The 14,975-nt window shown below is 41.1% G+C and overlaps 1 protein-coding gene across 1 annotated transcript in view; it reads right to left on the bottom strand.

Annotated features, from left to right (window-relative positions):
* ANO10 (anoctamin 10) overlaps positions 1–14,975 on the bottom strand; it is a 115,455-nt gene that overhangs the window by 87,475 nt on the left and 13,005 nt on the right. The window contains exons 5-9 of the mRNA XM_004676618.2: positions 13,847–13,966; positions 10,818–11,387; positions 9,307–9,362; positions 6,700–6,774; positions 4,535–4,717 (exon numbers count right to left, since the gene is read on the bottom strand). Of these exons, the coding sequence (XP_004676675.1) occupies positions 4,535–4,717; positions 6,700–6,774; positions 9,307–9,362; positions 10,818–11,387; positions 13,847–13,966 (1,004 nt within the window). The remainder of the gene's footprint in view (positions 1–4,534; positions 4,718–6,699; positions 6,775–9,306; positions 9,363–10,817; positions 11,388–13,846; positions 13,967–14,975) is intronic.

The following is a 14,975-nucleotide window of genomic DNA, read 5'->3' as shown; positions in this document are numbered from 1 at the left end:
CTTAAAATCTTTGAATTACTACCTTTTCCTAAGGTAAACAGTAGCAAAGCTAAAGATGTTAGCTCTTGATCAAGTAAAAAGAGGTGCTTTGGCATCACAGAAATCTTAAATGACTGCTACCTTATATCATCAGTACCCCAAAATGTTAGCCCCTAACTCTCCATAAAAAAAAACTGATAGTGATAAGCCAGCAAAAACAGCAAAGGAAGGACATCTGGTATCCTCAGGCCTCCTCATAATTATCCAGTACACATACAATAATTTCGGTTTAATTAAAAAAATACTCATATACTTGGAAGCAACACAAAATATTAGTATTTTAAAATTAATAATTATAATTACTGCCTCTTCAAACTCAGCCTTTACCAAATATGCACATAGTACTAAGTAGCCGAGAGTTTTACTACATCAGACTCTTTCAGTTTCTTTTCTTTTTTTATATTTTGCTAAGATAGAAATGCCCACACAAAATTACAGAGTATTGAGAATGGCAGGAGGTGCCGATTTCAAACACTCTGGCTATTTAGTCGAGGCATGAACCAGGGGTCAGTGCCTCTCACTGGCTATTTCCAATGCTCGCCAAAGAGGCCAGACATGTGTGCCTTGGGAGCTGGCAGGCCGACGCCTTGACGCGCTGCTGGGAATTCAGCGGTGAGAGGTTTCTAAACCACTCTTTGGCTGCATTTGGCCCTGGGAAGTACTTCTTTTGGTAGTATTGCAGCATACAGATGTAGTTTTAAAATATGCCCAGAGATATAGCATCATTTTATTTCTCTGAAGAGTGAAGCAAGCAAGAGTTGGGAAAGAGTAAAAATCTCAGCAATCATTCCATTTTTACTACAATTTGGTCTTAAGAAATCCCGATAGCCTACACTCAGTTTTCAAGATTGTGCCATTTCAACTCATAAAATAAAAGTCGAAGCCTATGCAGACAGGCCGACGCTGCCCTCAGATGCGCCTTGGCAGGCATGCAAGTGTCTTTTTGGCACTGTCAGGGCACCACACTCAGGGACCCCTTCCCCACACGCAGCGCTCTGGGCCTCCACCTCACGGGGTGATTCTGGATGATGGCATTTACACATTAACACTTTACCAGGACTTTCTGAGTAATCCAATAGCAAAAAGGAAGAAAAAAATGCAAATTTAACAAAGCAAACAGTCACACCCTCCTACAATAAGTATATATTAATAAGGACACACTCTGCCCTGTTAGCTGCAAGACCCTATTAGTGAGGACAATTCTAAGAACCTATATACTAACTTTAATAACAAGAGGTTATTAAAAATACTATGGCATTTCTATAAAAATCATTATTTTACATATAGACAGGTGAATGCATGAAAACAAGGTTCCAGAGTGCAGGAACCCATTAAGTCCCCTCAAATATTGGAAATAATAAGAAAATTCAGTCAAGTTGGGGTTAAAGTCAACAGCATTCTTATAGACCAGTAACAATTAGAAAGTACTTATAAAGCTCTACCATTTCTAAAGAACAGGTAGTCTCAAAGTATCTACCCACAAAAAACTTACTCATTACAAAGTGAAAAAGAACCTTTGCAATTTGCCTGTCACCAGATCAATCAAATAATCCAACAAGGCAGTCTTACACAAGGAACACCTTGACATCAATGTCGCTTAATGGGGTAGCAAAGAAAGTACACCCCCAGAATCGCTAAACTTGAATCCTATGAAGAAACAGTGAGGCAAACAGACTCCACAAATGTCAATGCCTTGAAAAAACCAAAAGGCAGGGGATTTTCTAGATTTGTGGTTTTCACTGTTGGTCTCCAAAAGCTAACCTCTTATAAACTATCAAGGACACCAAAGACCTTCCATTTATGGGAGTTCTACCAAGTGATTATTACTGACTTTAAAAAGTATTCCTCATTGATCCACTTAAATAAGAAAACATATTAACATAGATTAGCATGCTGTCTGGAAAAAAAGATCACCTTTCCCAAACCAAAACCGTCAGAGCAGAGGATGGCCCTCCCTCACGTGGTGGGCAAACTTCCTCAAGGCTCCCTACGAGCAGGCAGCGCCTCTGCTGTGCGGCCCACGCTGTACCAGCTCTCTCCCCTCAGAGGTCAGCCACGTACAGCTCTGCAGCTGGCCGTGAGCTGGCCGTGGGCAGGCAGGACGCAGTGAAGGGGGGGCACTGTGGCACCAAGACAACTTCGCCCTGCACCTGGTCAGCAGGGTTGCAAGACTCCGTGGATGAGCCCTGTGGGGACACCACCAAGGGCTTCTTCTTCCTGATTGACTCTGTCCTACATTTTCTAAGTTTTCTACAGTGAGTGATGAAGTATTTTATAATAATATTTTCCAAGTTTCTGTCAAACTGCTTTCCCCCCAAAGCTTTGCAACATATTTTAGCTTCATATATAGCAGTAAGGATGAGATTACAGAGAAGTCAAGTTTAAGTTCATTCACTTCAGGGAGGGCAAAACCACACAGGGAGATCAGAGCATAGAAAACAATGGCCTAGAACAAACACAACCTGAAAGCCTCTCCCCTCTCCAAGTCCACGGAGAGGCGTGAAACGGCAAACACCCATGAGGCTGCTGTGAAGAGAAGAAAGAAGGCCCTCAGGGCAGAGGGAAAAGCTGGTCGAGGCAGACACGGCTGCCCAGCTGCACTGCGGCACACTCACTGCAGGCCAACGAGCCCCCTCCGAGGAACAGGAGACTGGACGTGTGACAGCAAAATCTTCAAGCTAGTCCTGATTTAGTCACCAAGTAATAACAGAGCTTCAGTTACCAATTTTCATTGGGAAAAGCAACACCTACGTTATCTTCCTTAAGGTATTTTCAGATGCCAAGAGATGCCAGGAAAGGTTAGATTTAGATTTGGACAGTGTAACCTTATTGGCACATAGTTCTTAGTGTAATTAAAGGTGCTGAGATGAAGGACTGCTGTCTCAATTATTGTGTGCTATTCACTGAGTCACGGGAAAAGGAAGAGCAACTGGTCTGCTAGTTTAGTTTCTCTAAGAGAAGTGAAGAAAGAAAAATAAAACATGGCCAGAAATACGTCTCCCCATATCAAGCAAGGAAAAGCTACTGACACCACGCAAACTAGACAGCTTGTGACGGGCAGAAGCGAGCACGCAGCCAGTTCAGACAGGCTCCACATTGAGCCCATGCTCCCTGAACTCCCCCCGCTGCCAGTGTGTGCTTCTTTTCCTAACACTTTATACATAAACATAAAGAGTGTTGCTGGTCAAGATGGGCTGTAAGTTTATAATTTGAATCATCTTCTCTTCCAAGAACAGCAATGGCAGAAAATGCGAATGCAAGTACGTATAATTTAATCAAAAGATGACATCACTACTCAGAAAGAAGAAAACAGTGGCAGAGGTGAGACATGGCGCTCAGTGTAAGATGCATCACAAGCAGGAAGCTGAGCAGACTGCCAAGTCCACAGGCCCGCAGGGACGGCGGTGACCTGCACACCCCGGGGGCAGGGGATGGAGGCGCCCACTTCCATGGAGCATAGCCGGAACCAGACAGTTTGCGCACAGCCAGCGGCCAGCACAGTGTGCTCTGCTCGTGAAGGGAGGTTAAAAAGCCATGGCTGCTGCGGGCACTGGCCTGCTGCCACTGTGACTGGCGCTGCAAAATCCAGCATCACTGTGAGGTGGAATCCTGGGCTACAAACACCTGCTCTAGACGGGGACTTGGAAGCCCAGGGCAGGGCAAGTGAGGCCTGGGATCAGGAACACTGCAAAAACCAAGCAGGGGAAGTGAACAGAGAGAGAATAAAACTCTACTCAAGATGAACACAAGCTAAAGCTTTTAAGCATAGGAGAAAAACTAGGAAAATCAATCAGCCAAGAAACTCAGTAGTCAACAGATGAAATCATTCAAGGAGAAAACAAGACTGTCAGGGACTCTCACTGAATGAACCACTGAAGGAAAACCCCAAGGGAAATGCAGGACATAAGAAACTGTGACCCAACTGTGGCCCGAGCTCCTCTGCACCAAAACACAGAATAGTGACTGTAGACAGAGCTCAACTAAAGTTTGCTGAACACATGGGCAGCTGTATGCACTAGATTTTTGAAATATTATAAGTAGCCAGACTATGCTTCCTAAAACCTTAAGAGAATTATTTTTATTTACAGTAACACTAGGTAATTTAAACTAAAAATTAATATTCAGATTGGCAATCATTTTAGTGATAGGCTTTGCTGAATTTGAAGGGCCTAGAGAGAGTGCCGGTGCTGTCTCTGCAGAACATCTCATCTCCCTTCCCTGCTCTGAAGTGTTTGGAACAAAGATCTCCACCCCCTCCCCCACTTTAGCACATGAGTCACACAGGTGGCTATGGGGCAAAATCGCAGATTCACAACAACAGTACTAATGCACAACTGCACCTTTCTAACATTAAAGTAATTCATAGTGAGGAGACTGGAAAGTACAAATAAAGGTCACATCTGACACAAGGAGTCTGTGTATTATGCTTTTTAACTCAGTACATGACTGTTACTTACTTTCAGCTGAAGTTTAACTCAGCAATATTCAAACTTACCAAATAGGTTCCCATTTCTTTTTCCAGAACGACTTGTTCATATACTGTAGCATCGATGTCTGCCTTCAAAGCCTGCATCTTCCTCTTCACCTGCATGTAGTGCTTCTTTTGGAGCCAATAAGGAAGAAGAGATTCTACAATCTGGTTCAGGATCTGGGAGGTAATCAGGAGAGTGGCCAGGCTCTAAAGAGGAGTACATAAGTGATATGTGGTGATGAGCTTAACAAGACCACAACCCGTGTATAAATACACATTATTGACTGAAGATAAGGTGTCTTCACCAAGATTCCATACCATTATGTTATAAAAGCTAGGCATTAGACTGATGTTTCTGATTTACTGTTTTCCTCCCCATAGGAAAGATGGAAAATAAAATACAAAAAGATTATCATGAGAAAATAAGCCAATTATGAACTGGAAGGAAAACTATTTAAACTGAAACTGTTTATTGTCATCCCATCCTGGCTATAGCTTATGAATCTAAAAGAGGTTGCCAACTCTGAAAAAAAAAAAAAACAATAAAAGATTGGGCCACAACTTAAAATTTACATATATAAAACTCACTCACAGTGGCACTATTACAACATCTTAGGATCTTTCTTTCTGAACATGTGAAAATAAAATTAGAATTACCTATGTTTATACAGCCTTTATATGTTTCTTTCCTCACTTAATATCTGATGAGCACTTTCCTATTTCATTAAAAACTCTTTAACAAGCTTGCGCACAGTTGTTGAATTTCTAACAATGACTATTATAACTGCTGCTCCTTGGATACTGATAAACATGAATCCTGGCCCTATCTCTGATGATTTACTAGGATAGGTGAAGGTTCTTGGCAAAACTGCATGAATAGTGTCCAGGGACGGGTTGTATCAATTTCCATGTTCCCTGGATGGTTATCAGAGTTTCTATCCCATACCACCTTTGCTGGTATTAAAATTCTATTTATTAAAGAGAGCCTTCCCCAATCTCCCTGCCTCTTGTGAAGTAAAAGAGACTTTCCAAGTTTAAGAAGTGAGATGTTCTAATCCATCAATAAATTTCAAATGTATTATTTTGGACTTTCTCAATTTTCAAAAATTGGCAATATTTCTATCATAATTCTTAACAAGTACAACATTTAATTTTATTTTTATGCAAGCTGGTAGAACAATAATTATAAAATCTGGTCGCTTTCTCTGGCTGTTCCAAAGTTTTAATTTCCTTAAAAATGACTTCGCATGGAAGTATTAATAAGCCTAGATTTTTTCTAATTTTTTTTTTTTACTAACAATCACAGTCTATAAGGATAGGAGCAATCCCTAAGTTAGTTGTATTTAAGCATAAAAGAAAAGTGAGAAAGAAATGATTTCTACTCTATTTATTATTCACTGTTACTAAACAGCAACAAACTACATACAACAAATGTAGACGTTCTTAAACATTTCAGAAAAGATACAGCATTGCACAGAATCTGCTGGCTTCTCTAGCTAACAACTTGCTAATTGAAAAAAGTGAAATATGTAAGCCCTATTTAGGTGATTGTACCAATCACCTCCACCCTGAAACACACAAAAATATAACTAATGAATTCCTTTTTTTGCATTGATTTGACAAGTTTTAAGAAAAACCATATTTGATTCAACTGCCCCATATGATTTTCTTTTTTGTACTGTGTGATTAATCTTACAAATTGGTGAGCTTCAACTATCTCCTTTTCAATTGAATATGATACACAAGGTTATTGCTAAATTTTTTTAAATATAAAATTGGGCTTATAAATACAGAAAAAAACTTGCAAAGGGGCCTCCCTGGCAGCTCAGGGGCTAACGTCTCAGCACTGAAGCTATCTGCAACCACTGCGGCATTAGTTCAATACCTGGCCAGGTAGGTGACCCACACAGCACAACAGATCTCTCCTGTCTCGCCCACTGCTCCCCTCAGCAGTGTATTTCAGTAGATCTACCTGTCCTGTTCCCCACTCCTCTAGTGAATCCTCTCACCTTCTCCTCTAGTCTACACCCCAGTTTCTGTATGCATAAATAAATAAAAGTAAATCTTAAAAAAACTCCAAAGATTTTATTTGTAAAAGTAATAATGTGATATTATTACATTATCTGAAAACAGGACCCCTCCGCCCCCAAGACCCATCCATTTGCCACCTTTCTATTTTTCATACTCACCTGCCGCAAGAGCTTCATGTCCTTCAGGACGAAGGCAATGTAGAAGAGTGAGGCAAAGCAATTCAGAAAGTTGAACTGTCAAAAAAAGAAAGCAATATTGAAAGCTGCTTTATAGGGCTCTGCAACTGTAAACACAGCCTTAACTAGTGCAGAGACCGCAAGGCCAGGTTTCTCCCTACTTCTCACTAAACACATCTGTAAACCTTGGAAAGAAAACAAGAGGCAAACCAAGGAGAACTGGGGTGGCACTGCGAGGAACACAGACTGGTTCCAGCCCCAGGGCTGAGGGAACAGTCAGCACCAGCACATCTTATGTTCCTATAACATTCTTACAACAGAAGGTGGCTAACGTCCAGAATCTCACACCCCCTAACCGAGCAACCCCAGTGGTCCAGATAGGCTTGCCCCCCCCCACCTCACTTCATTCCCACCCTGCTCATTAGAGTCCTGACAGCAACAGAACTGGAAAGGAGGATTGACAGTGACCCCCCACCCCACTCCAACCTACCCCACACCAAGGACAAGCTGCCTAAGTGTTCTTTTCCTGCCATGCCTGATACTCCCCATCCCATGAGATCTGTCAGTGGCCATGAGAAGAACCGCACCACAAGCAGCTCAGTGCAGGGGGCTTCTTTTGTGCCCACATACCCGAGACTCCCCACCCTTACAGAGAGACACCAGCCATAACAACTGGCCAGTCCTGGCAAGCATCTTTGTCACCAGGGGTCTGAGACTGCCCTGAATGCCCATGGGTGGGTGGGGGGGAGTACGTGGACGCGGTGGAGGCAGCAACCAGGAAAGATTGCACTACAGGTACCATTTCTTCAAATTACTCCCCTTTTCAAGAACCTGAAACTACCTCCTACACTAACGGTATCCTCTCTGCCTCCCAGCCCCACACTGTCTACTAGCTGTTCTGTAGCTCAGGCCCTGAAACAAAGGCCACTATGTGTACAAATGTATATACGTAATTAGCAGGGAATGGGGAGTGAGCAGTAGGATACAGAGCCACAGCTTAGTGGTCAGGTTGCTAAGTTAGGGTAGAAATTGAAAGCCAAAGCTGGGAAAGGAGAGAAATGCTCTCCCCATAAGATTAAAAAATGAGCTCCCTAAGAAACACAATGAAAGACAAGCAGATTTTCATTCATTAGCTTTTATAATGCAGTCACCTGACATTGAATCTGACATTGTCAGAAAATAATGAAATCTCACAAACAACTGAATTCTTTGAAGACATATGGAGTGTTTTACCTCTATAGGCAAAAGCTTCCTATTATGATCTTTTTTGAAAAATAACTTTTTTTTTTAAAGATTTATATATTTTATTCATACAGAACTGGGGTACAGGCCAGAGATGCGGAGGGTGAGAGGCTTCACCAGAGACAGAGTGGGGAGCAGAACAGGCAGATCCATGAAGTACACTGCTGAGGGGAGCAGCGGGCGGGTCAGGAGAGGTCTGCCACACCATATGGTCACCTCCCGGGCAGGCGGAAATCGAGCTCATGCGGAAGTGGCTTTAGCTTCTTAGTGGTGTGCTCTAACCGGCTGCGCCACCAGGGAGGGCCCGAAAAATAACTTTTTAATGTAGTATATGTCCCTGTTTCCTTCACAAAGAACACTGGGCCTAACTTCCTTGCTGATTCAGCACTAACATTTTGAATATCAATTATTTTACAATGTTTGAATGAAGCCTTCAGACTCGTCTCAGATATAGATGGCCTCTTACCCCTTACCACCCCTTTTCAAATGTCCAAATTACCACAACTATTCAATTCTTTTATCTACTTGTAACAGATTTCTCATTTCTTTACTACTCTTGCCACTATAAATTTTCCTACTTCCAGAAACCTAAACACCTTCTTAGTGATGGTTTCTGTTCTTTGAAGCCTGAGAAAAACAAATAAATAAGCTTCTTAGAATGATTTCTACAACTGGAACACTCTAAGCAAGGGCCTGGATGCCATTCCCAGGACGAGAGTCCTCAGGCAGTGTTAAATCAATTCCAGTTGAAAGTTCAGAGGACTCTATTCACCTGCCTTGCTTCTCAGTTCTCTTACAGAGACTGAGGTAATTTCCTCGTAAATGAGGTGCTCTCAATCTGGTACTTCCTTACTATGGTTATAGTGAAAAGGAACAATGTGTGAGCTTTTACACAAACAGCAAACAGTTTATCTAGTGACTTCTCCCTCTCTCTTTCCTCCTACCTACCCATCAGAACTTGCTGGAAACCTACTACACTTCAGAAATTTCTCTGAACAGACTGTGGGTAACTGGAAGAATTATTGAATAGTGAAATATCCTAAAGAAGTCATCCCAAGTGTCTCTCAGAAAAGATATATCTATAACATGGTTAGTTTTTTGAATACCTGGAAATAGGCTATAACCCTAGTGTCTGTATTTGAAGACTTTATACCACATGCCATTAGTAATAAGACTACTGAAAATATATGTAAATCTACTGATTAGTTAATCCTGACCTACTTGCACAAAATATAGTCACTAATTATCTTAAGTGAGAAGCAAGTTTTCATATTTATATTCCTAAATATTAAACGCTATTTATTTTTTTATAATTAAAATGGCTTTATATGTAAAAATTCTACTTACCACTAAAACTTTCAGAATTAGATGATTCTGGTAGGCAGATTCCAGTCTGTGGTTCTCTAAAATATCAACAGGGAGAGGTCATTTCTCTCAGGTAAGAAAGACACATGGGAGCACTCTGGCAAAGGAACGTGACAGCGGGACAGAGGGCAGAGCAGGAATGGACCTCTGTCAGCCAACGTTCTAGACTATCCGACATGGCTCCTGCTTACCACCATGGTAGTCGGGCAGAAAGAAACTAAGTTTAAGACACATTTTTCATGGTACTGCAATAGCATAATAGACTGAGGTTATTTTTTAAATATTGCTGCTACAAAGAGATTTGGTATATACTGCCAAATGATCACACAAATAGTCACCCAGAAAAAGACCTTGGCAAGTGATAATAGAAAAAACTGGCATTAGGAAAAACCAGACAGCCACCTCCAAAGTGTAGGGCAATAAGGTTTTCAGTATATTCGGCTCACAAGAATTAACTTACAGGGAAATTCAAACTTCTATCCTCATCAAATAAAAGGAAACACGTATAAGGTCATGAGACAGCAGGATAAAAGGACTAACGGGAAGATACTGAAGAGAAGTGTCATCTTGTACTGTCAGGGCTAGCTGGCCCAGCGGGCATGAACTCCAGGGTAGCCACTCAGTCTTTCTCTAACCTTGGGGAGACTCCCTGACTCCTCACACCCAGAATCCTCACCTGCAAGGCTGACAGCAACCTCCCTCTCCTCCTGGGGTCACTAACAGGATTAGAAATCAAACAAAGCCTTAGCCCAGTGTCAGCACCAGGAAAAGCACTCAATAAACGGCAGCTGTGGATGTTATATGACTAATAAAAATAATTTAAAGCATTATTATTATCCTCAAAGTTAAGGCCTAGATTTTTATCTAGGGAAGAGTAACATATTCATGTGCATGAATAAATATATTGGGGAATAAATGGTCTATCAAAACCAGCTTTGAGTGGTAAGTTCCTCTTTTACTGCAGACTCATACAAATACCCACCCGCTCTGAATCCAGCAGCTATGCTCAGAGCCCCTGCACAACTAGACAATGGGTGTTCAGGTACTAGACTTATCTAGTAGAGCATCACAAAAATAATCTAATCTACTTTACCCTCAGCATAAAACACAGTTATCATCACCTTTAGACAGAGTAAGGCCTGGATTAGCCAGACTGTACAATTTGCTATCTGAACTTAGTTAAGTCTCAGTATCTTTATGCATGCAATGGTCAAATAACTTCAATTTCATGTGTCCTAGGTGGTGAAAACAACAAACTGTAGTTTAGTGGTCAGCGGGATAGCTAGGACACAGTGACTGCTCTCTGCTAGCAAGAGCTCCCATAACCGTGATGAAAACATGGGGCTTAGGAAGCCTGTGAACTCTTCCTCAAGTCTCTGTAACGAGCCAGAGCAACACTGGCCTTCTGTGTAAGGTAGCAGTTATAATAATCCTATGACCTGAGCAACATTTCTTAGAGGCAAATGAGAACACATACAGAGACTCAGCCTTACCCCACGAAGTTAGAAACTCAGCAGCGTATCGGTACAGCCGGTTCATGATCTCAATCACAATGGCATAGATGATGCTGGGCACGTACAAGATGATACTTGTCCACTCAGACCCGCTCTCCTCATGCAGACCCATGGCCCACTCCTCCATGTCGAAGTAAATCATCATGACATACAGAGAGAAATAGAGACAGAGGCACACAAATGGCAGAGAGACCAGGTAGATGCGTAACTGTCTCTTGTAGCTGGGGTAGAGCGGTTCCTCCCTGCCAGTGACCAGGTTGATACCCAGAACACCATGATATCCTGGCCGCGGCTCCTCAAACTGTCTCTTCATGACCAGTGTCCCCCATCTGTAGGTCATGTTGGCACAGCCACGCTTCCACACCTCCAGGATCACTGTGGACCAGACCAGGTTGAACGAGGCGAAGATCACGTACTTGTCATAGTCTTCCCACACAAACAAGTAGTAAGGCAGCCCAATGACTGCCATGGGGATTAAGGCAAAAGTGAAATATTCCAGAAATCCAAAGTAAAGAGCAATTGTTTCACCAAAGTAACCACGAATACGGTCTACAATAGAAAGAGGAGAAAACATTATGTACAAACTATAGAAGACATTCCATTTGTTTCTATAATTTCAAGTAGAAATTCTAAGCTAAGTGGGGATCACTTAATACCCTCAGTTCTCAGTCAGTGTGCGAAGGCATGTCTGTCCTCCATGCTGTACAAAGGCCCCAATGCTCTGCATGTAAGACTGACACTTGTCCCAGCTGAAGGCCCAGCCTTGGCTACTGGGGCTCCTTTACTTCTTCACCTGGGGATGCCCTCTTCCCAAGGGAAAACTCACCTACGAGCCTGTCCCAAATCTCCAAGGTCCTATTTTAAATTCAACCCAGGCCAATCAACCATTTTAATTTGGGATTTAATTCATGCTCTCCATTTTTCTCCCACTCTAATGTTATAATTATAAATGTCCTTTTCACAGAAGGCTCCCATCCATGTTATCCTGCTCCTCCTACCCAAAGGTATAAATTTTCATCAATGAGTTAAGCAAGGCATATTTCTCAATATATCAAAAAAAAATACTCAAAAGTATGAAACAATATTCAATACACTTGGGTCTAGAACAGTCATGGATTACATGTGTCTCTTGCTTTATTTATTTGTCTATATCTGCTGTATTTGTTTCATGTAAGCAAAGGACCCATAACACCAGTCAATATCCTTATGAGCTTTACACGAGGCAACTAACCAAAGAGCCCACTAGAGCTACACCATGTGCCAGCTGTACCATGCACGGCGAGGGCCTGGACTGGCAGCACTTCTGCACTGGCACCCGGTGGACCCAGCTGGGGGAAAGGCAGCAGTTGGAGCTATTTCCTGTTAATTATATATACTTAAAATATTTTCTTTTTTAAGATAATGTGTCAGGTCAGGTGGCACAACAAGTTAGGTCGCAGCACTGCAAGCTGGCCGCAGCCGCTTCAGTGCGAGTTTGCCGCAGCCGCTTGAGTGCGAGTTCAGTCCTCAGCCCCAGAGCTGACCCACAGGGCGCCGCAGACCTCTCCTGACCAGCCCGCTGCTCCCTTCATCAATCTGCCTGTTCTGCTCCTCACTCTGTCTCTGGTGAAGCCTCTTACCGCCCCTGCATCTCTAGTCTGTACCCCAGGTCTGTATGCATAAATAAATAAATCTTTTAAAAAATAATAATAAGATAATGTGTCAGGTCAATCTGTGGAGGTGGGCTAGAGTAAATTGGGATAAGCTATTTTCTCCCTACCTTAATTTTTAGAAGCAAATTAAAACAGTAGCTGTCATTCTGTTATTCCAAGTCAGAGCTGGAGAGCTGGGAGGAGCTTCAGTTTTGCCCTACCACAGCTACTACCTCCTGGAAAGGCACTCCCAGAGGCCTCAAACCACCATCACAAGAACAGCCAGTCTCCATCCTCAGCTCCTTTTCTGCTCTTACTTTCCAAACAATGCTTATTGATAATATCTCTCACAAGTCCTAGAGGCAATATTTAAATTTAGTGCTGCCTAAAAACAAAGTAAAAGATTAAGGAACTAATAAAACAAAAAATTTCCTTTCAGAGAATACAAGAAAATTTTCAAAAAGCCATTAAAAATTTTGACCTTAAAAATAATTGTTGTTCACTATGGTGATGGCACATGGGTGACTTGGTGATGGGAAACCCACGGGGATTACAATTGAGATGAAAAAAAAAAATGTACAAAATGATGTAAAAATAAACTATTATATATAAAAAAAATTGTTGTTCAATGTTAAATACTCTAACAGTTGTTCTCAGAAGTGGAAATTTAAAAAGAAATCATGTTAGAGGGAATCCTTTAAACAAACTTAAAAAAGAAATGCTGTTTAAAGAAAAACTGACAACAATGTTTATGGTGAAATCAACCTGCATAATTCTTAGGCTTCTAAAACATAACAAATCCAAAAAATTTGAATATCCATACTTAACGAAAGTTTACACAAAGTAATGTTTAACATATACCAAGTAAATTAATGGCTATTCTTATAGCTGGATAGAGAAAATAAACAGCTCTAGAAATTTATATTAAGCTATTTATAAGCCATCTTAAGATACTAGAGTCTGCTAGTCTCTAAGATCGTGCACAGCTTGTCCACTGCAAGTGAGTAGCTCTAAAGAGAAAGATATTTTCAAAAACAAAATATTCACAAACTGAATTCTTATAAAATGTATTCTACTCCAGCTCTGACAAGAATTCACGAAGGTCACTCTGAACTGCCTGTGTTGGTGAACTTTAGTGAACATCTGTAATTCAGACCACCTAAAATGGTACTAGAAATAAAGGAATGAACAAATGAATGAGTGAACAAATAAATGAATGGGTCATAGAAGCCCCTTTTTTTCCTTTTCCCACATGCAGCTGGGGACGCTCCCTAGCAAAGGACAGAGTATCTACCTCAGGTGGGTTATACTGCTGTGACCGCGACTTTTCATTAGTAAGCCCTCCTCTCCTCTAAAAGAACAGGTATTGACACACACCTATGGGCTGATACTTTAAAGGAAAACGAGTGTACCAGGTGTCCTCAAGCTTCTTGAGGTCTTCATTATCATGCAGTGGAAACACCTGAACCACGATGCCAGACGTGAGCAGTCTTCTCACTGCAGAGGGAAAATAGGCCAAGCCTCATTAGACAGATCTGAGTTTGTTCATGGCATGCTTCATCAAATGTGGTGAAGACACTTCAGAAAGAGGAGCATGACTCAAGGGTCACTGTTAGGCAGCCTACTCCAAAGACACACATTCTTTGGTTCTTTAGAATGTAAATATCTTTACTATTTTCTGTGATTATGAAAGCAATACAAGTCAATGTAAAATCCTAAGCCACACAGAAGTATACAAATTGGATTTGAAAGGTCCCAGCTATTCTCTGTAAAATACTGTAAACAGCAGTTTAGTTTATAGCCAGACTTAAAAATACACATCCATAAATATATATTTTAAAAACAAAAATGGGATCATTTTATACTCACTGTTCTGGAATATTCTCACATAGTCATATATTTTCAATGTTACTATAAGTAGAACATGTTATGTCCTTTTTAGCATTGTCATGATATTCCCTTGTATGAAGTGCTATAATATCTCCCTCATATGAAATGCTATAATTCATTTCTCTTTTGAAGAATGCATTTCCCTTTTTTTACCATTACAAATGTTATTTTTATGTTAATTCTTATACATGTACCTTTCCCCACTTGTCTACTAGTTCCTTATTATATACACTTAGAAGAAGAATTGCTAGGTCCAAAACATACATATTTTAAATTTAGATGCAATTTACAAAGCTGCCTTTAGAAAAATTTTACCAATCTGTCCTCCCACTACAGTGAAGGTAAGAAAATGTTCAGTTCTTTTTATTCTTGTTGATATAAGTATATTGAGTCATTTTCATCTGCTCTAAACTGTTAGCAAGGCTTACACATTCACAAACAGAAAATATCAAAGACTTTCTAATTTGTCTAGTATGATTTGAACACTCTTGTGTGTATCTGAAGAGATAAACCAAATCACAGACAAGCTCCCTTGGTAATAACAAATAAAAATCGGACACGCTCTCATCAATAATTATTTAGTGACTCACCGGGTTGGTGGGTCTTCAGGTCTCTA

This window comes from Condylura cristata, unplaced genomic scaffold (genome assembly GCF_000260355.1).
Source record: "Condylura cristata isolate star-nosed mole 26May11 unplaced genomic scaffold, ConCri1.0 scaffold00004, whole genome shotgun sequence".
Taxonomy (NCBI): domain Eukaryota; kingdom Metazoa; phylum Chordata; class Mammalia; order Eulipotyphla; family Talpidae; genus Condylura; species Condylura cristata.
The sequence above is the reverse complement of the archived record's forward strand: the minus strand, read 5'-3'. Positions and strand labels throughout refer to the sequence as shown.